Here is a 27,866-nt window from a genome sequence, read left to right on the forward strand (position 1 = left end):
GCTATCTCTTGTGACGTTTGCCATGCGTTTAGCTTTCAAAACAATGTGATGGTATGGGAGTGTCGGCCATTCCTGCGGCGAGCTGGGGAATCGGGGATTCGTGCTGAGAACAAAAACTAAACTAAACTAAACCCCCCCAGAAGAGGGCGCCTCTGACGAACAGCACAAAACACATTTATTTTGAGAACAGATGTTGTTAGTCAGCTAGTGATATATTGAAGGGGTGGGACTGATGACGCAAGCGCCTGCGGGGTGTATGCCGAGGCACTACGGCTCGTAGCTTAGTTGGTAACGGCAAAATCTATGATTCTAAAAAAACAAGAGTTTGTAGCGCCCTATCATGCCAGGCCGGCTGTCGAGGCACTCTCCGGAGCAGTGCTTGCAGGGACAGACAAACATTTGGACGAAAGTGTCGGTATTGTCCCATTAAAGTCACGCAACACCGGTCCTGTTCCGTTAACCACCGAAGTCCTGCAGAGTAGCGCCCACAACGTCCTCCTAAAAGTAGCGCCTATGCTGACTATTGTATTGGTTGGTGTCGGTTCTGCGCAAGAGTGCCCTTACTCTCCGATCACCCGTGTCTTCGTCCTACAAGTTCTGTGCTAATGAAAGGTACACAGTCTTGCTGAGAAACTCCAGTACTGTCCCGTTAAGTTCTGCCGGGGCGTGCCATAGTTTTAGAAAAGAATGACAAGGCTTTTAAAAATAGCAAGTGCTGCAACAAAAAATTGTGCCCCCATCTGCACAGAAGTGATTGTACGTAGCCACAATAACTACCACAAAACTGCAGAGCTGTGCCATTACTGTCGAATTTGCGTGTCTGTTTTGCTGAAAAAGCGCCGGTATTGTCCCTTTAAAACTTCTGCAGCCCTGTTAAGAGGTCCCAGTACTGTCCAGTTAAAGAATCACAGTTCAGCAGAGAAGTCCCGGTACTGTCTGATCAAAGAGCGGCAACCATGTTGGAATGCGAGTTCTGTCCACGTCGCAGGTGCCGAGGGTCTTAAACACTGCTCAGGAGGGTGCGAAGCAAGCCACGCCCTCCCACGAACCTCCATGCACGCCCAGCCTGGCCTATAGTGTGCTTGTTCGACACAGTTATTGATTTCTGATTGATGATAACGGTGATTGGTTGGTGATAGTTTTTTTTGTTGCTAGAAATGAAAACGCACCTGCCCTTACCTCGTCCCCCAGGGGAGGAGAGGAAAGAGGCTAAAACGGCGAATGGCTCGAGGTGGCTGGGGCCATGCCCCGCCGAATGGCCCGGACACGCCTCAGTTGATCTGGCGGCAGGCCTCGAAGGTCCACTTGGTGGCCCCGCCATAGATGTCGATGTTGGACTCTGACCATGTGATAACGTTGCTGGCGGGGGCCTTGGTGCTGCAGGTCGCCAGGTTGTAGACTTCAGAGGGCACCAACTTCCGGTCCCAGATGTTGAAATGAGAGAGTTCTCCAACGAAGGCCTGAGTGGCGTCAAACCCGCCTCCGAGGGTATCCTGCAGAGGAACACAACAAAAGGGAACTTTGTGATATTTCTTTTATTATTTCATTTTTTACCAACTTTTAGAGTCAGGCTTATAATTAACAGGCTACTGGTCATAGTGTGTGTTTTGTGACCTGAGTCAGAACTATTGCCTTCCTATATAGAAACAGATTAGGGGGCACCCTGGGTTCCCATTAAAGCTGGGAGAGTTCGACGAGTTCCGCTAGAACTCCACGAAGTGACCCAAAAACTCTGCGACACTACGCGAAGTTCTGCAAGCGGTGTAGTGGGCTTGGTCAAGCCTGTTTCGTGTTGATTTTCAGCATCGGATGTTTGTCCTGCACTGGAAAATCAACACAAATGGCACCATGTGCAGAGCAAGAGGGCTCTGCTTGTTTCCTGCCGCTCATCAACGCGAACAGGTTTCTCAACATGAGCGGTCGCCGGCATTGAGAAATCCGACCAACTGCGTGAGAAATCTCACCGGCAGGTGGATTTTTCTTGTGTGCACTCGCATACTTGACATCTGGGAGCGCAAGCGGGGAAAGAACTCTTCTTTGCTATGTGGAGCAGAGTTTTTCAGAACTCCACATGCTCCGCGAAGCGCAGAGTGTGGAAAACTCTGCGGATGGAGCGGAGTTGACCGCCTGGGCTTAGTTCCCATGGAACCAGGGCAATTAAAGACATATTAAGAAAAACAGTTCTAGAAGGAATAACTTACAGATAATATTTGATGCTATAGCAGGGGTATGTGACATAAAGGCCATGCTGACACAATAAATGTATATAACACAGTGACAATTCCTATTAAAGAATATATGCTTCAAATGACAGCGAAGTACAAGGAAGAGCACCGATTGGGAGCAGCAAGAAAAATCAGGCCACAGGTAAAGAAGAAGTTGGGCCAACAGTCTCTTAGAGATATGAAGTTTAATCTTGCACAGAAATGGAAAAGCGACGGGCTCCAGGGCCTCAGGCCGCAGAGAGAGGTGTATTAGGACCTGCACACATTCGATTGAGGTTAGTCAGTAACCTCCTGATTTAAGGAACGGCCGGAAGCGAAGAGCAGACTTATTCACTCTGTCTATGCCTAATCATCCTGATACATCGGATTCCTTAAATTAGGAGGTTACTGACCTACTTCAATCGAATGTGTGGAGGTCCTAACACACCTCTCTCTGAGGCCCTGGAGCCCGTTGCTTTTCCATTTCTTTGCGAGATTGAACTTAATATCTCTAGGAGCCTGTTGGTCCACCTTCTTCTTTACCTGCGGCCTGACTTTTCTTGCTGCGCCCACTCCGTGCTCTTTCCTCACCCTCCTTTTGGTCCTGATGAAGACCCCCACGATAAGGATTAAGTTACCTTGATTGTACATAGGGGTCGAAACGTCAAGTCTTATATCACTTTGCAAGCTTAGTTGACAGAGATTCATTATCTGTGACTACTATTTGCTATGCCTGCTGTATTGATTTGCCATTATTAGGCTGGTTAGGTGTATATATTGCACAATGCCTTCCCTTTCCTTTAACCCTCACTAGCACATATTCTTTCCCGAGCCCTCTATTCCCCTTCTCCGAGCACCATTTTTAACTAAATGCACAGACAATCATGCTGTCATTAATAACCATGTGGTTTAATTAAATTACAACTCGTTTGTATCCATTATGATATTTTTTGAATGATTCATTTTCACACTTTTTTTTAATTGTCTTCCACTGTGACATCTCTTGTTTCGTACTGTTTGATACCCGGATCCACTGGTATTTCGGGTTACCCCATTACATAGAACTCAGCACAAAATGCAAACATGATTAAGACCAATTAGTTGACCGTTACTAAGAAGTAATTTCATCAGGGTACTCCTCAGGACAAGAGAGTAGCAACCTGTATGTCACTACAAAATGTAAACAAGCATTGGCAAAGCCAATAGGTCTGGTCTACAGGAGACCTATTGGCTTTGTCAATGTTTTTAGCCATTTTATATAGCGGCATGGATGCTCTGAAGCATGGCTGAATGAAAAAAAAGCGCTTTATTTTACATTCAGCCCTGAAAACATTGAACAAAACCATTAGCTCACTAGTAGGAGAGACCTCTTAGCTTTGCCAATGCTTTTTTTCACTACGTACTTTAAAGCGTATATATAAGAAGGAAGCACTTTAAACTGTGCTAAATATCTGCCTTCGAGATCCCTAACTGACAATTAAGGTAAACAACGAAAAAGAAGGGCAATGTTAAAAGGAATACAGAGGTCTTTACAGAACATTCTATTGAAGTATCATGTCTGGGCATTTGTAGAATTTCAACACCTGAACCAATGGCCGGCTTTTGATTAAGCAAAGAATGTGTACATGTAGAGTTTCTTTGCATGATTCGTGACACCAAAAGCAGAAGCAGCAGCAACCAGATGCATAGACCATCACCGGCCGCAACTTATTGTGCATGAGACAGCTCCTGTGCTCGAGAGTTGCGAAGGCGCAGGAAAAAAATGTGCGAGCTAACAAATCAACAGGATGAGTCGAGCCAAGGGTTTGCCATGGGTCTAAGAGCCCATGCACGCTCTGAGCCCTGAAAATATTCTGCATGTCAATCATGCAACAAACATCGCAGTAGCTCCTGCTCTCCTGCATCGCAAAATGCGATGCAGCGCGCGTGCTACGAAATTTGTCTTATTAATTAAATTGTTTACTTAGCTCCAAATATCCATATGTCGGTTTTTAGCACCCCCCACCCTGCCCCTCCCCCTCCCCGCCTCTCTGCCCCACCGCAACTCCCTCCCTCCACGGGCCGCGGCTGGATTTGTTTTCTTTTTGTTTAATGATCGGAGTTGGATTGGTAAACAAAAAAACGTAGCAGAAGGACGAGGGGAAGTATGCAGGTGGAAGGAGGGAGCAGATGTATGCAGGTGGGGGAACAACACAGAGGGCAGACTCATGGGGGCCATGGAAGCCACATGGAGGGTGGGAAGAAGCAACACCAGACACATTAGGGAGCACAGAAAGGGAAGCAAACGGACAAGATAGTGCAACGTGGACTGGAGGGGGAGCCCACAGGCAAGCATACAGCAGGGGGTCATGGAGCGAAGCACACAAGGGTGAGCAGAGCATAAAGGAGGTTGGGATCAGGCAGAACAACACGAGGGCAGCAGAGGAAGACAAGTACACAAGTCAGACTGCTGAAAAACACACACTTTCTTGTGAAGTGCTCAAAACAAGGCCGTAAAGATAAGTGCCAAGCAAGCCAACACATGGTAAGCAACGGGGGGAGGGGGTCTAAAAGCTTTTTTGTTAACAACATTGTGTCACAAGCGAGACGCATGTGCTAGCACATGCTCTCATAGGCTCAACCCTAAAAATGGAAAAACAGCGCTGGTAAGCACTCATGAGTAATGCCATGGTACAAACGATTAGTCTCCCCTGGGGTTCGGGCTCCCACTGGAAGTTCAATGAGGACATACTTACTCACAAGCGGGGTCTTCTGTGATTAGTGCAATGTGTAAGTGTAAAAAAGCCTCATTGACCTTGCGGAGAGCCGGGTGTGTGATAAACAGCCTTGAAGTGTACGGGATGAGCCGCTTGCCAGGGAAAGGCCCACAAAGAAACAGTAGAGTCTTGAGCTTTGCCTCCACATTAGTGATACTCTCTATTCCTCTAGGGTGGCACCTCTGAGGTTGACTGGTCAGACCACAAAACTCATCTTTGAGACGGCGAGATAAAAACCCAGAGCTGCCTTGGCGATGCCCATGAAGGCAACGGTTAAGGCCGTTTATGTCAGTCACTTTGGGGCGCACTGCAGCGGGGCTGTCTTGCAGTATGGCGGTGGCTGAGGAGGAAATAACAAGAGGAGTCAAGTGGAAGTGTGCTGACAAGACGGCTTAGCCGAGAAGGTCAGTCTGGAGACCCAGAATGATGGCAGGGAGGCCTCTAAAGACGGGGGTGTGAGCGGCAGTGGGCACAGTAAGAAGCATGCACAGATTTCTAGCTGCTCGGGCTTTCAGGGAATCAGTCTTGATGTCATTGCTGTGGGCCACGCCCCCGGACCTTGGGCTATTGGCTCTTCCCCCAGTGTGTGCGCAAGCACACTGGCTGTCCCCGTTGCTCAAGCCACTGCAGCTCTAGGGAATGTCACGGATCCCCCTCCATCCCCACCACATACCTACCCCGTGTGGCTTGCCTCACCTGACTGTGGGTGACCCTGCAGCAGACTGTGCATGCGTTTAGCAGGGGGAAAGTGGGGTGGTGCAAGGTCGGAGCGGTGAGTGAATTGGATGCATTTTGTACCAAGTGAGTCTGCTGGAGGAAAAAAGAAGGCTGCAAATGTGCTATGCTGAAAGGGCTGCTGAAAATGTGACAAAATGAGAACAAGAATTGCAGCCCTGTTTACAGAAACAGATCTCAGAGCTGTTAGAAAAATAAAAATGTCGTTCATAGAACAGATTCTATCATGAGACAGGTGCAAGGATACAAGTCATTGGTAGGTGCTCAATGGGAGGAAACAAAACATGAAAAGGTGGGACAAAGAAGAAGGATTAATTACTAGCATGCAAGCATTTTTTAAACAACAATCGAAGGGACAAATAAAAAGGCAATGGATGTACTGTAAGCCCACAGAATGAATACAGCATGTCTCGAAGAGACAGCGCAAGCGCTGCGTAGGCTCGACCTAATAGGGGGGCATCTAGGACATCAAGGTCTAACAGGGCCAATAAATATCCCAGGGACATCCCATCTGATGGGCAAAAGGGTTATTACTGGAAGTCAGACAGGCGGAGTTATCACCAAGTTCTCTAATCGTGTCAGTAATAAGGAATCCGAACTATGCATTGCCACCGACTGCAGACGAACCATTTTGTAGAATCCCATTTATCAAAAGGACAAATGATACTTCTTAACCCTATAAAAATTAGCATTTAAGATTTATGATTCTGATTCCAGAATCCCTATTCACGCACCTTCAAAGGGGCACGCAATTGTGATTCTAAAATTTAGTATGAAAACATCATAAATGGAACACCCAAATCTAAGTCTAAAATATAAAATTCAGAATCATGTGCCATTTAAAGGGGCGCACAATTTTAATTTTAGAATTCATATTCACACATCAAAATGCTACGAAAATCTAGATTCCAAATCCCTTTTTACACACATTATCAAAATGACACATAATTTGTAATATGTAATCCTTATACAAGCATTTCCATCTTTAGACTCCCCCACAATCACCAATTCGTCATAAGATATGCATTATGGTATCCCTATTAATTATTTGAAGGGACTTGTGATTGTTAGTCTAGAATCCCTATTCCAAATGATCGAATGAACACATAATTCTGATTTCATAATGTCTCACTTTTGAAAGGAGCTAAAGCTTCTGGTTGTGGAATCCACACTCCTGACTGACAGTAGAATGTATTGATTGTGAAATGGACTCAAGATCATGAGTCCTGAATCCTATTTCCACATCGAAAAACGAAAGGTTCTGATCCTAGAATACACACTCATCCACCAAAGGGAAACAAATTCTTATTCCACGCTCTCTATTTAGTCTCCATAGGGATACAAATTCTTGACTGTAGAACCCGTATCAGCACACCGCGGAAGGGACTCATGCGTATGGTTCTAGAATACCTATTCACACATTGTCAGAGATGAACACAGGTCTGATTCTAAAATCCCTATTTACACATCACCTAAACTGTGACTATAGCTTCAGGGCAGTGTTCAATTACTGATGACCCATTAATTAACCCCATCAGTGGGCCAATGATTACAAAGCTGCACACCTTTGCTCTCAAGACACAGTGAGCGCTCACAGAGAGATAAGAGAATATTTTTGACTAGGCGGCTGCAAATCAATAAAAATTGGTAATTCAACAGCAACAGATGGCAAACATTCAGAATTATTCTCAAATACTCTTCTTTGATGGTACCCAAAGAAATGGGAGTAGAGATACTGAAATACAAAACACGTGTATTGAAGCAGGATGATTAAGGCATTTCGCCCGAGCATGCCATATTGGATGTCAGTATTGGACAATACCCATATTGCATGTGGCAGAAAAACTTTACGAAAAAGTGGTGCATTCACGTCTCTCCAGATGAGTGTATGATTGCTATTATAGTCCACCAGAAAGCTTGACTAGATTGGCTTAGTGCGCATACCACTCTCTGGTGTGTAAGAGTCTTTACATTAAGTGTGCTTAATCAAGAGTTTAAATAGCTTTCTGCAATATTTTGTAGACCTTACTAAGCCATTGACACAACTGACTCCTCCAGAGCTTGAATTCAATAAAACCAGGCTGGCACTTTCCCTTGTACTAGGATCTGATCCAAGTGGTCTATTCTGGTAACATAGCAGGAGGTGCACAAGGCAGGGAGGCATGAGACAGACAATCCAGGTGAATGAGCGGTTAGGAAAGAGTGTATGAAGACCAGGCTGACACTTACAGGGCTATTTACCCTGTAGAGCTCAATGGGCGGTGCTATCATTCTTTGCTGTATGCAAATTAGATCTGCCAGTTGATGGGTGACAGCACATATTATCGCAGGCTAATGAGTATTTCAAGAAACAACATCATGAGTTCTACTTAGAGAATATATGAGTAGTGTGCTTTGGGAAAGGTAGGTGTGGTTATGGCTGATATTTAAAGTGGCAGGAATTATAATCAGCGAACATCCACATGTATTTGGGCTCTCATGTGATGAAAGAATTGTAAATGGGCACATCATATGACAAGGGTCAGAAACTCGCATCAAGCAAAAGTATGGGTTTAATCTGCTTTTATTTAAAAAGAAATCATGGGCTATCTTATACTACTTAAGAATACATTTTGGTTAGTTTAGTAGTATGCCTCTATATGGAAGCAACATTTATGGTGGGAACAAAGTTGACTGAAGGGAAGTTATGCAGGACCATTTCTTATATACAGTTCTGTGGGTCCCAAAATATATGTCATCTGCAGCACTTCAGCCGAAGACTGGTACTCAGATTATTGAGATACAAACAAGGGGGCACCTCGGAAATAACAATTTAAGATTTGGATGAGTAAACAAATGTATGCAAATAAAGTCCATATTCTGTGCTCGCCATTTAAGGAAACCTTTAGTAATCAAGATTCCAACAACTTGCAAGCACTTGTGATTTCTGATTAATTAGCCCAGTGAACAAACAATGAAACAATCAAGCACATTTATGATGAGCTCCTTGGTCCCTAACAATCAGGATTCCACATAATCCTATCTACTAAGACAGCTCTCGCCCACACACATAATCAACATCAAAGCAACTGCCCAGCACAATCTAATCTTCTTTATTCCTTGCGTGCACGCTGCGTTTGATATGTTTGATCATGGTACTCTACTTTCCTTCCTTACTTTCCTAGACAGGTTTGGCTCTGCCCTTGAATAGTTCTACTTCTTCTTGGTGACATCTTCTCCTCCTTTGGTTTCTCGCATCATCTCTGTTTCGATGATACCCAAATAGTTTCCTATTCCACATCTTTCTCAAAACTCTTCTAGTTAAGCGTACCAGATTACACCACAGTTATTCCTCATTGTATGGCATCAAGAACCCTCATGCTGAACTCTTCAAAGGCAGAGATCTGACATCTTCCATCCCCAGCTGCACACACTGATTCCCTCTGACATTTGCCCCCTGTGAAGTAATCTTGGTGCTCTTTTTAGTGCTACCACAGTTCGGAATCTATCATTACTGCTGCAAATGTCAGCTCCATATCAAGTATTCAATATACAAAGGGTATGTTCGTGCATCCTATTACATACAGCCAAACCATTGACAAATGTCCTTGTTCTAAGTACAATCAAATTTTGTGGCAGTCTAATTACTCGGTTTCTCCATTGGACAACGTCTTAAACTAAGCTACAAGAGCACCTTGCTCTCTACCCAGGCACGCTCCACCTATTCTAATCAACGCCAGGCTGGCTGCCTGGCTCCCTTGAAAAGCAGACATACCTCATGGTCTGTATCATCTCAAGAACAGGTTCAAGTGAGAAGCTGATCCTCTGCATCACAGGGACCTAGAGCACACACACCCGCAGAGAAGCCACAAGGGTGGTGCAAGCGCATACAACTGTTGGAGAACAGCACACCAACACACGACAGACACGCAACGTCATGACAGCGCCAACACCTAGTCAGCTAAGCTCGAACATCAAGGTAGTGTCCCTCAATGTCAAAGGCCTCAACCACCCGGTCAAGCGCAGGAAGACGCTAGACTACCTGGCAAAACTTAAGGCCGATGTGTACATCCTCCAGGAGACTAAACTCTCAGAGGAGGACGCGCAGCGCCTCAGGGCAAACTGGATAAGCGGCACCTTCTGCTCCCTGGCCACACACAAAAAAAGAGGGGTCATCACACTGACACACAAAAAGAGCAATCTAACCCTACACGAGTGCCACACGGATGAGGACGGACGGCTGCTGATAACCAGTCTGAAAAGAGGGGACGAGACCATACACATAGCCAACGTCTATGGGCCCAATTCAGAGAACAAAGATGTTTGGAATAGCGTAGAAACCAAACTAGACAAACTCCCCCAGGACGACCTAGTATTACTGGCCGAAGACATGAATGAGGTGCTAGATCAGGCCATGGACAGCCACCCGGCTCGGCAGAGCCATAGAGCCCAGGAGCAAGGTACCCTGAAAAAACTATGCACAAAGCTCCACCTCAGAGACCCCTGGAGACTGCAGCATCCGGATGCAAGGGAATACACATTCTACTCACACCCCCACAACTCATACAGTAGAATAGACTACATATTTATGTCAGCCTCGCACACACATCTCATAGACCAAACAGATATAGCACCAATAACAATCTCGGACCACGCACACATTAGTCTCTCTCTCAGTGGGCGACACAATGTGCAGCCTAGCCGCAGATGGAGACTAAACAATGACATTCTGCAGAACCCCACAAACGTCGCAGAGATTAAGGAGGCGATCAAGGAGTACCTCGCCTTCAATGATAACGCAGAGGTGGACAAGGGCGTCCTGTGGGATGCGCTCAAAGCCACACTAAGAGGGAAACTCCTAAACATCAAGGCCAGGATGAATAAAGAAAGGAATAAAAAAATAACAGGACTCGAAAATGTAATTAAAGACCTGGAGAGAGGCCATTGTGCTAATCTGGCAGACGCCAACACGCTGACTGCCCTCACAAAGAGGAAATACGAACTCAATAGGATCCTGAGTGAAAGGGCAGGCACATGGATAAATAAATATAAAGCTATCAATCTATACACGGCCAACAAAGCAGGGCGGGCGTTAGCGTCATACCTAAAGGCAAAGCAAAGGCAGCATTCAATAGCCTCAATAACTGACACTGCAAAAAAGACACACACGGCCAACAAGGGAATCCTGATGGCATTCAAGGAATTTTACGGGGACCTATACAAGGCAGACAAAAACCTACTAGATGATGGGGGGCTGACCTACTAAGCAAACTAAACCTACCCACCTTAACGGAACACCAGAGAACATCCCTGGAGCAAGACATAACGGGGGCAGAAATTGAAAGGGCGAGTGAGTCACTCAAAGTGAACAAAGCCCCTGGACCAGACGGGTACACGTCAAGCTTCTACAAGCTCTACCTGCAGCTACTGAAGCCCATTTTGGTAGAGGTGTTCACGCACTGTGTCCGCAAGGGGCGAATGACAGACACTATGGCGGAAGCTAACATTATAGTAATACCTAAAGAGGGGAAAGATCCACAATACCCACAAAACTATAGACCAATTTCGTTGATCAATGTGGACTGCAAAATGTATGCAAAGATACTAGCAAACAGACTAAATAGCTACCTCCCCCACCTGATACACAACTCACAAGTAGGCTATGTCAAGAACAGGCTATCCCAGGATAACACCAGACTTCTCTGCCACCTTATCAACCGCACCTCCACCAGTGCAGACCCTGCGGTAATGATAGCATTAGATGCCGAAAAGGCCTTTGACAGGGTGTCCTGGCCATACTTGGAACTTTGCATGCAGAAGTTCGGGCGGGAGCAAACTATAGAGGCATGGTGATGGCCCTATACAACAAACCTAAAGCAAGGGTCGTAGTCAATGGAAGGACATCAGAGCAACTAACCTTAGAGAGGGGGACGAGGCAGGGATGCCCGCTCTCACCGGCTCTGTTCCTACTAGCACTAGAGCCACTCCTTAGCATGATCAGGAACAATCCTGTGATTGCGGGGGTAGACATAAACGGGAACACGGTGAAACTGGCAGCATATGCCGATGACATCCTGATCATAACTAAGCAACCGACCAACTCAATAGCGGCACTAATGGACACCATTGAGGCATACGCAAGGGTCTCGGGCTACCGACTGAATAGAGAAAAGTCGGAATGCAAACCCATGAACATCCATACAACAAGTGTGATCCTGGGCGAATCTGGGCTGGCCTGGCAAAAGAAGCACCTTAATTACCTCGGTCTCCATTTCGGCAAAGATCTCAGGGACACCCTAGATCACAATGAGATAGTCACCCTAAAAAAGGTAAAGGAGAAACTGAGCACCTGGTCACCAAAATATATCAGCTGGTGGGGCAGGGTGGAGTCTATCAAGATGATGATAACACCCCTAATCAACTACATGTTAGGTATGCTTCCGCTAACACTAACGGCGGACTTCCACAAACAGCTTGACGCTATGATCAACAAATTTATATGGAAAGAGAAAAAACCAAGGATAAGCCTGCACAAACTCAGGCTGAACAAAAACGTGGGAGGACTAAACATCACCAATTTCAAAACCTTCCAAACTGCCTGCTTGGCCAAACAGGGGGCCCACTGGCTGGCCCCTAACAAGGAGTACACACCAGTGTGGCTGGAGCTGGAGAGAGCAGTACTAGGAGGTCTAGACCCCATAGCCATGCTCACGGCAAACAAACATCCAGAGGCCAACAACACGATCCTCAAAAAGCAGCTCTCCTTAAGGTAGATAAAAAGATGGACCAGAGCATCAGGAACACTAAATGGGAGTCCATCTGGTTCAACCCCAAAGTCCAATATAGAGGAAATTTCTTAGCTAACACTACCTGGTACTGGAAGGGTATATCCACCCCCACACAACTGGAAATAAACAACCTACCACTAACTTTTGACGCCCTAAAAGACCTCCACAGCATACCCGTAGTCGAATTCTATAGGTTTCTCAGAATCAAAGCGGCCATCACAAAAGCCAACCTAGACAAAAGAACACCCTCCATCATACAATACATGATCAACCTGAACAAGATAGGCCACCAAACCTCCCACTTATACAAACTTCTAAGTCCCAAAACGTCAAAACTCAACTCTAAGACAATGGGGTTCTGGGAGGAACTTCTAGGCAGACAACTGAATGAGAAAGAAAAAGGCCGCCTGTGGATATCCGCCTCCCAGAACAAAATCCCCCCCCAGGTGGCACAAACAAAATACTGGCTGATACACAGGGCATACTGGACACCGACCCGCCTTGCGGAGGTAGGGGTGAGAGAATGACACCTGCTGGAATTGCAAAAGGGAGAGAGGAGATCTTGCACACCTAATCTTTCACTGCACCCGAGTCAGGACCTTTTGAACAAAAATTAAGGACCTCATCACAAAGATTGTGGGAAGGGACATACAGCCAGGCTTTGTGGGACTAGCAACAGCATTCATGGCCCCAGAACTGGGATCCAAAGAGGACAGCGACCTGATAGACCTTCTCCTCACGGCAGCAGTCAAAACTATACTAGTGAACTGGAAAGACACAGGGAAAGCAACTTTCAAGGGCTGGGTCAACTGGATTACCTTCCTAAGGGGGGCAGACAACATAGCGGTGATGCATGCTCCCAAACATAAAGTGAGGGGTGAAATGTGGGCGTCCCTGAACAAACACCTGGGCACATATGACCCCCCCTGAAAAGGATCAGTACGGGCCACCAACCCACCACTGGCCACCGGTGCTCGACACTATAGAACCACATGACAACCTATCTCTATCTCCTTTCCCTTTCCTTTCACCCTCCTTTTTTCATCTCTTACTCTTCTCATTTTTCTGAGCGAGGGTGCAACAAGATTCAAACAACAAGCCTATACTATTGATTACGTGATATATGCTCCGCCATGAAGCCCGCCACGCCTGTTGTAACCCTAAGGGCGTCCGCGAGCCACCGCCAACGCTATTACTGTACCATGTATGTATAAAAAAAACTTGCTAATAAAGCACGTTGAAATAAAAAAAAAAGAAAAGCAGAGGCCTTTATAAGTTACCAGCACTTCTATTTGAAGTTATTCATGACTCTGCACCCGACTAGCATTTGACAACACCGACCTGCTACAATCATTGCAGCAACCTACTTTGTGCTCACTAGGACCTTCTGGCTTCACCGAAACCGCCCTGTACTACATCCAGGATTTGGCTCTTCCACCCACTAGGCCCCCACCGGCTTCCTCCTCACGCCAGGGCCCGCCTCTCCATCCAGGATCACCATCATGTACTAGAAGGTAACAATTGATCTCAACATCTGTCCGTCCTCGCTCTCAGTAAATATGTAACTCCAACACATTTCCTGTTAAGTACATGTAACCCTATATTACATCTGTATGCATGTAAATTTCAGTTGCTTTTTTCCTTATTCATCCTAAATTGCTGCTAATTATATCAAACTGTGTATTACTCTCATCACATATTCTAAATCGAGTTTTCTATCAATCACACACCTGCCTACGATTCTAAGCACAGGGAGCTTTAATTCTGATTATAAAATGAAAAATCCAACATCAAATGAATTAAATATTCTGATTCCAGACTCGGATATACTTGTTAAGGAGGCGTATGATTCTGATTTTCAAATTATTACTCTCTCATCAAAGGAGTGCAGAACTATAATAGGAGAATCCTTTGTAAAAACATATTTAAGAGCATATAAATTGATACTTTAGAACATGTATTCACTCAACAAAGGAATCACAGATCGGATTTTGTGAATTTCATTTTTGGCATTCATTGGACGGATTGTAATAGGTGCTTCAGAGAAGGACAGGGTTTCCCTTTTTCATATACTTTCGTACTGTGATGAATATTCGGAGTTTCAAGCCAGAAAACCCAGTGTTAGTTATATCACCGTGATACAGCTAATACATCAACTGATTAGTTGTGAGTTTCACCAAAGAGTTTTGTGACTACACCACTTTTCGCATTAGGCAGTAGAGTCCATTTATACCCTTGCAATAAATGTCGTTGACGGTGAATGACCCCCTTTTATTCATTTAAGCACTTCTAACTGATGTCGAACCTATTTTGGGAAGGAAAGAAGTAGCTCTGAGGACTGTGCGGCACCCCTTATGTTTTTTTTCTTTTTTGCACTGATCTGCCTCCTTCCACCTTCGCTTTTGATCCTCATCCCAGGGATACGTCACTGATAGCTAACTGGGTGGCAATTCATACTGTGCCCCATGGATACCCTTGGCACCTGCTGTCTGGAGTTGTCCCAAGTGCCCCTATCTCAAGCAGCTCCCTTTACCTAAATAGATGTCTTGAGGTCACCTGATTAGATGAAAGTATGGGGGGCAGCATAAGCTGCAGTTCCCTGTGGTCATGCCTTCCGGTTATGCCACAGACCCAGGAACCCCTAACGAAAAGCACATGGTGGGCATTGTCTAGCGAAATCCATTCAGAGGACTTAACAACCATTCCCTGACCAGAGATCATGCTCTCCTTATCAGAGTTTTTCTTTTTCCGTCTTGAAGTACCTTGACGAACATGCAGAACTTTTGCCAAGAAAAACCTTTCCAATTTACCAAGGAAAGGGTTGAGTGAAACATACCACGCCCTTTAAACTTTAACAATGCAGGACTATCATTAAACCTGGGACTCCTTTCCTCATCAAACGTAGCCATTGAACGTACCTCAAAAGGTGCTTTGATCTCGGACAACGCATCCTAGTGTACTCACTTTGTTACCCGGCAACTAACCCTTTTATCCTCCTTGACCTCCGAGAAAACTGCTCTACCTGCTTGACAACCTCTTGTGGCCAGTAGTAGGAGAACCTGCTGGCCATGCCTCAGGTCCAGGGGTGGACTGGCCATAAACTGAGTCTGGCTAATGCCAGACTGGCTGGCTGCATTAAGGGTTTCCGGGAGGTTTCCTGCTGATTTATGACTGTCCCCTCTCTCGTTTGTGGCCACTTCACTGTGAGTCATGTTGGTGACCAAACAAGAAGGACAACAGCCCTCGCCACTTTGAGCAAATAGCGGAAAAAGAGGTCTTCAAGATAATTTCTAATCTAAAACCTTCCTCCCACACCATGGTCCCCCTCCCTTCCACAATCATAAAAGAACTCAACCACACCATTTCCCCTTTTTGGACAAAAATCATCAACGCCTCTCTCACCTCAGGCTGTGTCCCAGACTCCCTTCAGCTAGGACAAATCACACCCATTCTCAAGAAACCAGGGGCCGACCCTAATGATCTGAACAACCTCAGACCTATCTCAAACCTCCCATTCCTTGCAAAAACATTGGAGCCATGTGTTCTCCACCAACTCAATAAACACATTGATGAGTTCAACCTCGTTGACACCTTTCAATCAGGATTCAGGAAAGGCTGTAGCACTATAACAGCCTTACTCAACGTCTCGGACGACATTCGCAAAGCCTTAGATGATGGTGATGCCTGCCTACTCATCCTTATTGACCTATCTGCGGCATTCGACCCAGTTAATCATCCAGCTCTTCTAGAGACCTTGTTGAAGCGCTCCGGCATAAATGGTACTGTACTCAAATGGTTCACCTCTTTCCTCCAGCATCGCTCGCAACAAATTAAAATCAAATCCTGTCTATCGAAGCCGACAAAAGTCACACTTGGGATGCCACAAGGTTCAATCCTCTCCCCGTCCCTGTTCAATCTCTTCATGGAGCCCCTCACAATTATCTTGAAAAAAGCTGGAGTGAGTTACCACCTTTATGTGGACGACACCCAAATCTATTTCAAAATAAAGTCCCCCGATGACATCCAACACCTCAATACTACTCTAACGGAGATCCAAACTTGGTTCAACGTCAATCACTTAAAGCTCAACCCAGATAAAACGGAACTGATCCTATTCTCTCCAAAAAGTAACCATTGACCTATCCGAAAGTGGCTCAAGAATCTGGTTGCCCTAAACTACCCCCTCGTTCTATCCGACTCAGTTAAGTCTCTAGGAATCACCCTGGACAAGAACCTGTCAATGGAGGCCCACATCAAAAACTCTGCTAAAAGTGCTCTTTTCTCTCTAAAAGACCTCAAGAAATTGAAACCTTTTCTTCCCCGTGATGACCTCAAGACAGTAGTTCAATCCCTGGTTCTCTCTAAAATCGACTACGGGAACACCATCCTTACAGGGACTCCATAAGCTCACCTAGCCCCTCTAAGGGCAGTGCTGAACATGGCCGCTCGACTTGTATCTGGAGTAAAAAGATTTGATCACATTACTCCAGCTCTCAACTCCCTCAAATGGCTTCCCATGGAAGGGAGATGTATTTACAACCTGGCCTGCATCACACACAAAACCCTCCACTCTCTGGCTCCCAACTACCTGAACAACAAACTGGTAAGAGCAGGTCAAACCAGAACACTGAGAAGCTCCAAATCACTCCTTCTCATTCCTCCAAAAATGAAAAAGAAAACCACCAAATACCGATCGTTTTACGGCAAACCTCCCAGGATATGGAACGCTCTCCCAGGACTCCTCAGATGCAACCCCTCCTTCTCTTGTTTCAAAAGAGACCTCAAACTCCATCTCCTTAACAAATACTTTCCTGAACAACGTCAACTAACCTAGACCTCAAAACCCCGAGTTGACTCCCATTCAAGGATTGTTGGTGAACAGACTATGCTAATCTCCTTGTTTTTCTTTTTTTTCCCCTCCCCCTCCGCTGCACAGTTACTTATTGTTCATACTGTATTCTTTGTCCGTGGTTTGCTTACTTACTGTCAGCCTTCTAGGTAATGTAAGGCCCTTCGGCTTTGCACAATATGTATGTGAAGCGCTCTGATACCTACGGGTCTAGCTAGCGCTATACAAAACTTTAAAAAAAAAAAAAAAGTAAAAATGCTATCCTGAGCAGATGATATTACACCCTCACCAAGTGATCTACAGTAGTCAAGGTAGGTGGTTTTGCCTGTGATCATAGCCATGGATGTGCACAAAAGATCAAACACATTGAGAGACTCTTTCCCAGTTCACTTACTTCCTCCTACCTAGGCTGCTTCATGTAATAAGAATATGTGTCACTTTATCACCCACCCCAACTATGCTTTCTCCTGCACAAAAGCCATTAAATAAGTTGTTTACTCTTCATCGTCTCTCAATGCATCGATGAAGTGGGCTCGTGTCTGGATCTACAAATATTGATGCGGTCATTTAGTGTTTCATTTGTTCCTAAGGTTTGCACCAATGCCCTTACAATGGTTGTGCACCATGGCCACAAAGTCCACTGTTTTTAGAAGGCAGAGACCATTGTCAAAAGTTGGACAATGGTTTCTCCCCATCAATATAGAGGTTAAAAATTGCCATATTTCATTGAACACAAGCTCTGCCCATCCATAGAAACAGAGGGAACTAAAAACATCCAGTGGCGAGGGTTGTGAGGAAATATAATCTATCATCTATCTATAGAGTATTTGCTAGGAAATTTCATGTATTAGTTATGCCCAGATGATAATCCCAATGCTGTACTGTACATATTGTAACTTTATATGTAAATATGAAAACTGAAAATAAGTTGTGTTGATGAGGTGTAATAAATACGGACAGAGAATGGGATATTCTCTAACTATCATTTTGGCTTGCATTGGGTTCTTTTTCAGAATCTGCTATATGTGAATTAGTGTGAAATGTCTGTCAGTTTGAAATATGACCGGCCTCGCTGCGGTCCCTCACCTGTGGCAAATGACAGCTACCTCTCCTTATGCGAGGCTCAGAGAGGAATTTCTGGGGCTAATTATGTGGCTAGTAGAGGCTCTTGGCAGGGAATAGGTCACACTAAAGGAGATTCACTCCGTGACCTCGGTCAGACGCTCTTCGCCTCCACACGTGTCCCCAGCGACAGAGGTGCATCAGCCGCCACTCTCTAGGCTGCTAAGTTGTGGCTCTGTAGATGAAACCGGCCAGGGCCCTCCCGATCCCTCTCTCGGGGACAGAGCTTTCAAACATCAGAGGGTCTCGGCCACCAGCTGACGCTGCATGAGAAGAAAGTGCTGTTTTGTAAGCTGGAGGACACTTCCCCTGCTACAAAGGGCCCTGGACACTGCTTTATCTCCAAGCGACGGCAAATGAATGCAGGGCTTCAAAGGCCAGTGTGGGGGCGACCGCCTTTGTCTCGACGTGTTATCATCAAAGGCAGCAGCGCTGCTGGCGGGGAGCCTGGGCCCCTCTCTGTCTCTGCACGCGCTCTGATGTCCTCGCCCTCCCGGCCTGCCCCGCGCACCCCTGCTTCTGAGGCAAAGGGCGAGAGTGTGCGTTTCCGTTCTGTCCCCCTCAACCACTGCCCGCCCTCCTCGAACCTTCTAGAATGTGCAATGACCTTGACAACTAACTATTTACAGTGCAACTTGTGTATGTGTCGCCTGACGCTTCAGTTGAGGGTGTAGGGATGGACAGTGAGAGGCTACCTGTCCTGCTCGAGTCTTCTAGAATGTGCAATGACCTTCACAACTATTTACAGTGCAACGTGTGTATGTGTCGCCTGACACTTCAGTTGAGGGTGTAGGAAGGGCAGTGAGAGGCCACCTGTCCTGTTCGAGCCTTCTAGAATGTGCAATGACCGTGACAACTAATTACAAAGCAACTTCTGTGTGTGGCACATGACAGTTCAGCTGAGGACATGAGGGTGAGCAGTGAGAGGCGGGCAATTTGGCCAGGGGTCCTCCAGAGTGATTCCAGATACATTATTTCACCAACAGATGGTCTGCGATGGGCTAATTTGACTGTGGGCATGGCCACTAGAATTGTGCAACATGGGTGGACCTTTTTGCGGCTCAGAAAGGCAAAGTATGCAGAAAACAATGTGATTAAATGAAAACCATGAAAACATTCCATAGCATTACCATCTTGCTGGTTTGACATTGTTAACACATAATAATACATGAGTATCCCAGTGCTATAAAAGTGCATAGTCTTTTGTTGCAAAACGTGTAAATAATTTAGGATGTGTTGGCACTCAAGCACGAGTTTGTATGTCTCCTCAAATTGACAAGGTCACCAAAGAATCCTAATACACAATCTTCCGGCTTCAATGCTTAATTTGAGCCTGTGGTGGATTGGGGGCAGGGGGAGGGCAATAGCACTTCTTTTGGGGACCTCGCACTTATTTTTCCCTATCAGACATTTATCGAGTGCAAGAGAGGGTAAAACCAACAGATGAGAAAGACAGATAAAGAAACAGACGCCAAAACCGTCACACACACAAGGCAGGAACAAAAATGAGCGCGAAAAAGTGGCAGGGAGTGTCTGATAGTGGATAAAAGCGTACCGGCCTTGGTATTTGGCGCACCGACATTTGATTGCACCAGCCGCCGGCTTCTGATCAGAGCTTCAGGCACCAGCACTCTTTCTTTCACAAATTAAGCACTAGCCGGCTTCCTATAGAACTCTGTCCTGCAGTGGAATCCCATAAAATGTGATAGGACCAGAAATAAATTCCAAATTGCTTTCTGGAGGTGCTCTACTTGGAGGGCATCTGAATTGCCTGCTTGCAGGACTGCAGCAAGGATTTACCACAGCAGTTCAGCTCATTCTACAGCTCCCTAAAATGGATCCCATTTCAATGTTGCCTGTTGTCTGACTCTCGAATCCAGGGTCAAATGTAACATATTGACACTGGTCTTCATGTGTCCACTACTTGGCACCTTATAACTTTGGGCCAAAAAATAAGAATACACACTCCCTCTCCTTAAACATCATATATCACAGGATTCTACCAAGTGCGTGGAACGGTTGATAAGCTCCTGACATGGGAAATGGAGAAACTGTTGTTACAGTGTACATACACCCAATGGCTATGTTAGCAAGCGAGCTATAGGTAAGTGAAATACAAACCCCACCTCATGTGCTCGTAAAAGACAATGGGCGACTGCCAAAAATGTTGACCACCAATGTATTCTAGGCTGATACTTTTTTCACTTTATACGGCCAATTTAATGGATACTCTTGACCAGATCGAGTTCGGTCCCTAGTCTGAAGGCTGTTGTTTTTGATCTCTGTGTATATAAATTAAATTATTGTAGGTAAGATGCATTGTAAATGATTTTCTTTCATTTATACAGTAACACGTGTTATCTACCTACTAGGTCTTTAGCTGACTTTCTGCATCTACAACTTTCCAGATCTAAGTGCAACGCACACGGTGACCACAGATTTTCGGTACTTAGTCCCAACTAATGTAATGAACTGCCACTAAAACATCTGTATCGAGCATTGTTTAATCTTGTTAGATAAAGCTCTAAAAGTTTGCTAAAGCTGATAATTGCTCTGTCTCGACGCATTGGCTCGTGCTCCCCCAATTGTTGCTCGTTCGGCACCGAGATAAGGTGCAGCACTCTGAGAGTATAAATATATATTTTTTTCAAATCCCTCTGATGAACCATACATCGGAGTCTGCAGAGTAACTTCAATTAGCAGATTTCGGTTCCAATAGTATCCGTTCCCTCATTGATATAACATGGCTTCGAGGGGTCGCTGGACAGAGTTGGCGCTTCATGTCATCCATATCCATACTAATATAATAAAGAGAGAGCCCAAACCTTAGAGGCGGGTAATCTCAGGAACCACAGCACCAATCACAACACCCAATACAGGGTTGGAAAGGGCAGTTGTAGCAGAAGGACATAGGCTATGCAGACGCCCACCATATACATTTAAAAGGTAAAAGAACCGTGCCAGCAAAGTAGTCCCTTGTGGGCGTGTCTGCGCTGTGCTGTGGGCGTGTGCTGGGGGCGTGACAAATGCTGGGGACGTGTGGTATGTTCTGCCCTTCATGCCATGTCTCATATCGTGTGCTAATCCCACCCTGCTCCATTTAAATAGCCCTGCACCCCCTAATCATAACCCACCCGTACTCCTTAAGATACCCCAACACCCTTAAACACTAACCCATCTTAACCCTATAAATATACCCTGTACCCCAAAACCCAAACCTATCCCTAAACCCTAAAAATACCCCTGCACCCCAAAACCCAATCCTAGCCCTGAACCCTATAAATAGCCCTGTACCTCAAAACCCAAACCTACCCCTGAAACCTAAAAATACCCCTGTACCCCAAAACCCAAACCTAGCCCTGAACCCTAAAAATACCCCTGTACCCCAAAACCCAAACCTAGCCCTGAACCCTAAAATACCACTGTACCCCAAAACCCAAACCTACCCCTGAACCCTAAAATACCCCTGTACCCGAAAAGCCAAACCTAGCCCTGAACCCTTAAAATACCCCTGTACCCCAAAACCCAAACCTACCCCTGAACCCTAAAAATACCCCTGTACCCCAAAACCTAAACCTAGCCATGAACCCTAAAAATAACCCAGTACCCCCAAACCCAAACCTACCCCTGAACCCTAAAATACCCCTGTACCCCAAAACCCAAACCTAGCCCTGAACCCTAAAAATACCCCTGTACCCCAAAACCCAAACCTAGCCCTGAACCCTTAAAATACCCCTGTACCCCAAAACCCAAACCTACCCCTGAACCCTAAAAATACCCCTATACCCCAAAACCCAAACCTAGCCCTGAACCCTAAAAATACCCCTGTACCCCAAAGCCCATACCTATCCCTAAACCCTAAAACTACCCCTGTACCCCATAACCCAAAACTATATCTGAACCCTTAAAATACCCAAACACCCCAAAACATATACCTCAGTACCCCAAAACATATACCCCTATACCCATACTTACCTTATCCAAACATTTAAAAAAAAACATGCTTTTACCATTCATGCATTTACAACGAATTTCGTTGTAAATGTATGCGTGGTAAAAGCATATACAATGTAATGCCATGCGTTATAATGGCATTGCTGAGTCATGGTACTTTCGTAATGAAAGTATGCGGAGTGATGGTATGCGGAAAGAAAGTTGCGGAATAATGGGTGTTTACCCTCCCCCGGTAAGTACATTGGTGGCACGGCGGCCCACATCTTCAGCAACATACTCATATTTTTTCACCACCCATTTAAAAAATGCACAGGTCTCTCTCATTTATGGCCAGCACCGACATACACTTTTAGAAACACCTCCCACCACAAGTTCTAGAATTGCGAACTTTAGAGCTGGGGAGCTACGTTCGAATCTCGGCATCAGCTTAACATTCTTTGATTCCAGGCAAATCGCTTTGTCTCCCCATGCCTACCACAAATGAATGTGTTCTTCTGTAATGTAAATTGTGCTCATGCCATGTTGTCGAGCTATATAATATTGCAAGGAAAAATAAAGTAGGGAAACTCAAGTTCACACACTACTGAATGCGCACTCTTAAGTGCATCAGCAGTGCACTGTGAATCGGAGCGTTTCACAGGCCTGTCACAGATAAGAAATGCTATCAAAACGAAATCCTACAAAACAATATACTACTGGCCGGCAGCAATTCATACCCAGGCAACGTCGGGACGGGCTGCTAGTCTGTAAAAAAGCGGTTACATAATGGAGCTGGCATGTCTGAAACTAAAACAGGAGACCCCTTTGCTTGTCTGACTCTGCTCCGCCAGAGCCTACGAAGGGGGTCAATGCAGAAAGGCTTTCTCAGGCTTCTTGGGACTGAGATTGCAGATCGAGGCTCATAATAATACAGTAGCCAAGCCCATGGGACTTCTGCTGCCCATAAGAATGATGGAAATTCTACATAGGGGGCAAGGTCCAGGAGCGGCTCGTGCAAGTAAGAGCGGTGGGGCAGGATTGGGGGGTGGGGGGGGTGGGGAGTCGACAGACGCCGATGAGGGAAGATTAAATCTAAAAAAAGAACACCGCTTAAATTGCGCTCGTTAGATCGCCGAGTTGGCGATGCAGTGACTGCAAGTAAAGTGGTTTTCTTTTTTTTTTTAAGTTAATTTTTCCTCGACTTACCAGCACAGGCCGCTCCAAGGCAAGTCCAGTCTCATGATAAGCATAGCAGTCCTGCTTAGAAGGGCAGATACTGTCCCTTAAAGCCTGCAGATTAATGCTGTGAATGGGATAGCAGCACTGCTGAGAATTGACCTTGGTACCCATTCAGATATCACTCTTAGCAAATCCAAGATCAGCAATTTGTTTCTTGATTAGTATGCTACCATTACATCTCAGGTAAGTACTTTTAGGGTGGGTTTTCACTACATTTACATCATGGTGATTTACTTAGCAAGTAAGTGCATTTTTTGTGGTTTCAAGTGACATAAACATGGTGTGTGTGTTTCTATTTTATATATATATATATTTTTTTATAATTTTTATTAGCAGCACAGGAAAGAAATATAATCAAAAACAAACATATCCAGAAGTTAACAATAAAAAAGATCAGATCGTGGACAGGATTAACATATCATAATAAATAAATTCTCATTAAACCCAAACACATCAAATATAATTCGTGTTGCAGGCAAATATTATAAATCAATATTCATAATAATATTGATTTCTATTTTATATTTTTCAAGTAATTTAATTTAAATAAAGGTAATAAGGGATTTTAGGAATGAGTCGAGTTAAAGAGCAGAACGTTTTTTTTTAGATTTTGGGGTATATAGTATCAAGGGGTAGTGAGGGTTTTATAGGGTTCAGGGATGGATAGTGTCACAGGTAGTAAAGATTGTTTTAGGAGACACTGAGAAGGCTGTGCCATAAGATCGGGGGCCTATGTTCGCTTGAGAAGATGTTGGCATTAGGAGTAGACAGACAGGCTGTCGCAGGAACATAATGCAGATTGATTTTGAAATGGATTGGCCCATGGGTGAGTCAGTTGCAGCGGGCTCCAAAATCTTTCCAGCAGCCGTGGAGATGTACAAAAGGGGTTATAATAAACAACTCCTACCAGAGCCTGAAAGACCCCCTTTTTTAACTATAAATAGCTACTCATTAGCATAACCACCTGTAGTTTTAAAAACATTAACTGAGTGATGCACATTTGTGAAGATGTGCAACTTTACACACTCCTAGCTCACATTAAGATTATTCACAATAATGCGGATATATTGCTAGAGGTGCTTGTCGCTGAGGTTTGCTTTCTTTAGTAAGGGTTGGAAGTGAGATGAAGATTCTCTAGAGTTTTTCCCATTCCCACGACTTCTATGAATTTAGAGAAAGGTGATCCTAGTAGACTTTAAAGTGCTGTGCAAATTATATAAATATTATTCTATCAGAGGCTTAGAATTCCAGTACAAACTCCTGCTTGGTACTGGGCTGGGTGAAATTCAAAATTTTGGTGGTTACATTTAATAAATATTACACAAAATTGAGCATGTAGTGGAATTTTCTTTTGGCCAGTTATTCCATCTGAACATTGAACTCAAGGGCATAACTTGTGTTGAAAATTAATGCGAGAAACCAGTTGGAGACTGGCTGAAGGAGAATATTTCTCTTTGCTTCGGTTTACTGTGTTATTCTGAACCAGTCTCTTATGGACAAATATAATGTGAAATTTTGCGATATGGCAAATTGTTTTGCAAATTTGCAAGATTTTGCCATTCTTAAAAGAATAATTGCCTATTCCTAGATAGTCTCTTGGTCTAAACCCTTGTGCCATGGAAAGTCATGGCCCCCTGCTTGTAAGAGATTTGGTTCAACTGCCAAAGAGCACAAGTGGGGCAACCCCATGGAGAAACAAAAGAATATCCAGACAGACCAGTAATTCAGTAAGTGGAGTATCAATAGGCGCCACCGGGAACTTGGGCACGCCACAAATATGGCGGTTGTGCTGGTCCCCGGGATGCTTCTCCTATGGGGGGGTGGGGTCAGCGCAGCCGATGACGCGGCCGGCGCCTGCCCGCTCCGGCCGGCAGTGATTGGTTGCTTAAGGAATGCCCCGGAAGCTCACCAAGTACTTCCGGGGAAACGTAGGAGGAACAGGTCCCAGATCCTGTCAGAACCTGTTAAAACTGGTATTTTGTTTGTTGGCTTCTATAAAAGGAGCGCGGGCGGCAGCACGGTCTTTTCCTCGCCATTGACAGAGGTCAACATTTAACCCCCCATTTTCTTTGTTTCCTTTTTCTGCAGGCTATTTCTCTTGGGAATTGAGCACGAGGAAAACAGGCAGCAACCGGCACCAGCAGCTTTTGCACTCTCCCTTCTTTCTCGGTAGACCTGCACTGCACCAAAGGTGGGAGCCATGCGGGTTAGAGTGAATACTCATCTGCCCCACTTGTTTGGACTTGTGGGAGTGGCTCTGGCTGTTGAGAGTGCTTACGGTCGACCGGGGCTGGGACCTGGTGATTATCTTAAAAGGTGGTATGGGTTTGGGCATTGCCCTAACCGGACCCAGGGAAGTTGTGGACCCCGGGGTGCATTAAGTCTAGGGTTTGCGGCCACATCAGCGTAGATTTGGACTTTTTGTGCAAGGGGCATATTAAAATTTAAGTCAGCATTCCATAGGTGATTTCTTTGACTGTTACATAAGGTCTGAGTCTTACCTGTTGGGGCTGCTAGGGGTACTTGTGTGGTAGGCCACGTCAAAGACATTAGGCTAGCAGCCATATATCTTAGTGGGCCCTCCTTCTGGTGTGTTTAATTTGGTAAAGGCACCCAAGGGGAAGAGAGGTCATGTTCCAACTCGGATGGAGGAGTGGATGGAGGCATTGATGCGCACAATGACTGATATAGGGCAGTCCTTGTCGGAGTTACATAGGAGAGTAGTAGGGCAGGAGGAAGCTGAAGAAAGGCCTAGGCGTTCAGGGGGGGCCCCAGGGCAGCATTCTCAGGAGAAATAAACCCAAACATTGGAGTGGGGGCCGTGTGCCACTAGGGTTACCGATTCCAGGGATGCCAGGGCCTTCAGCCTCTGTTAGGGGGGATCCTGGCCAGAGGAAGGGAATGGGGCAGCCCCATTGAGAGTAACCCCACCAGGGGGCATGGTGGCCCCAGCCAACCAGGCGCATCAGGGTATCCCAGTTTAGAGGGGGCCCTGACCCAGACGGTAGTACCCCCCAGTGGGTCCCCGTGGTTAGTGTGCCTGGACAACCAGATTTGGTAGCCAGTCTAGTGGCAGTGCTCCCATGGTTAGCCAAAGCGGGGACAATGATCCCTTCTGCAGGCAGTGGTGTCCTGCTAGCCGAGAGGGATGCAGTGGAAAGGACCAGCAAGTTGGTAGCACAAGAGGAAGGGGCTAAGCAGGGGGTACCATAATCAGTTGAGATGGGCCCACCGGCCGCAGTTGTTGCGGTTACCAGCCGGGTAGGGCAAAACAGCGTGGTGAGCAGCAAGAATGGCCCTGAACCTTCCAAAGCTGGCACATCTACAGGAACTGAGCACGCCAAGACGCAAGATGGCACAACTGCAAGTACGGTCAATTGTTACCGAGTTTAAGTTTGGGAGAGCTACACTCATCCTGAGAGCTTCTGGGGAGACACATCTCACAGGCGGTGAAGGAACAAATCTGGAAAAGGGAATATGTGAACATGTTTTCTTTGTTAGTTGATAAGGATGAGACTAAAAAGATGAGGGAATGGGCTTATCCAAGGGATTGGGGCAATTGGCCCACCAGGAAAAAGATTTATGAAACTTTAGTTAATTGGATAAAGGCATTCTCCAACTATCATGCAATAATGGTGGAATGGTTCCCCGGGCTGGGAGCACAATTGGTTTGCTATCATAATAGGATTACCAGTGCACATGATGAATACGCAGAAGTGGGTTGGAAGGAGTATGACAAGGATTTCCGTAGAACAAAGGTATCTGACCCGTGCTTAACCTTGGATCAAATGGATTTCATCTTGTGGTTGCGGCACATGAAAACCCCGACCCAAGACACACCAAGAGGGCAGTCCTTTTGGTCAGGTACATCGCATAGCTGGGGATGGGGTGGTAAGAGGGGGGATTGATGGGATTTTAACAGGCAGACCTGCACTAGGCTCACTGGTTCATGCAGATTTATATTTGTAAAGAGCTGGCCTAGCAGTTTGGAATTTCACATGAGCCATACCTGTTCTTGTCCCAGCACCAGTACTCCATGGGGTTTGATGGGATGGTAAGGGGCCAGGTTCTCCCCACTGCCCTTCAAGGTACCATCCTGGTAGGCCTCCCAGACCCCGTCCCGGGTGGTCCAGGTAAGGCAGATGTGGTGCCATTTGCCATCATTGATCACAAAGGGCAACTTTGCAACCTGTGGATAAAAGAGGAACATGGTCAGAAGTCTGAAAGATTAGGAAAACAAGCAGCTTGTTACCCTTCCCTT

The 27,866-nt window shown here is 45.6% G+C and overlaps 1 protein-coding gene across 1 annotated transcript in view; it reads right to left on the minus strand.

The window, feature by feature from the left end:
• Positions 1 to 1,139: 1,139 nt before the first annotated feature.
• NPTX1 (neuronal pentraxin 1) overlaps positions 1,140 to 27,866 on the minus strand; it is a 61,163-nt gene continuing 34,436 nt past the window's right edge. The window contains exons 4-5 of the mRNA XM_078654083.1: positions 27,615 to 27,794; positions 1,140 to 1,493 (exon numbers count right to left, since the gene is read on the minus strand). Of these exons, the coding sequence (XP_078510209.1) occupies positions 1,272 to 1,493; positions 27,615 to 27,794 (402 nt within the window). The 3' untranslated portion in view covers positions 1,140 to 1,271. The remainder of the gene's footprint in view (positions 1,494 to 27,614; positions 27,795 to 27,866) is intronic.

The sequence above is a fragment of the Lissotriton helveticus genome, chromosome 7, assembly GCF_964261635.1.
Source record: "Lissotriton helveticus chromosome 7, aLisHel1.1, whole genome shotgun sequence".
Lineage (NCBI taxonomy): Eukaryota > Metazoa > Chordata > Amphibia > Caudata > Salamandridae > Lissotriton > Lissotriton helveticus.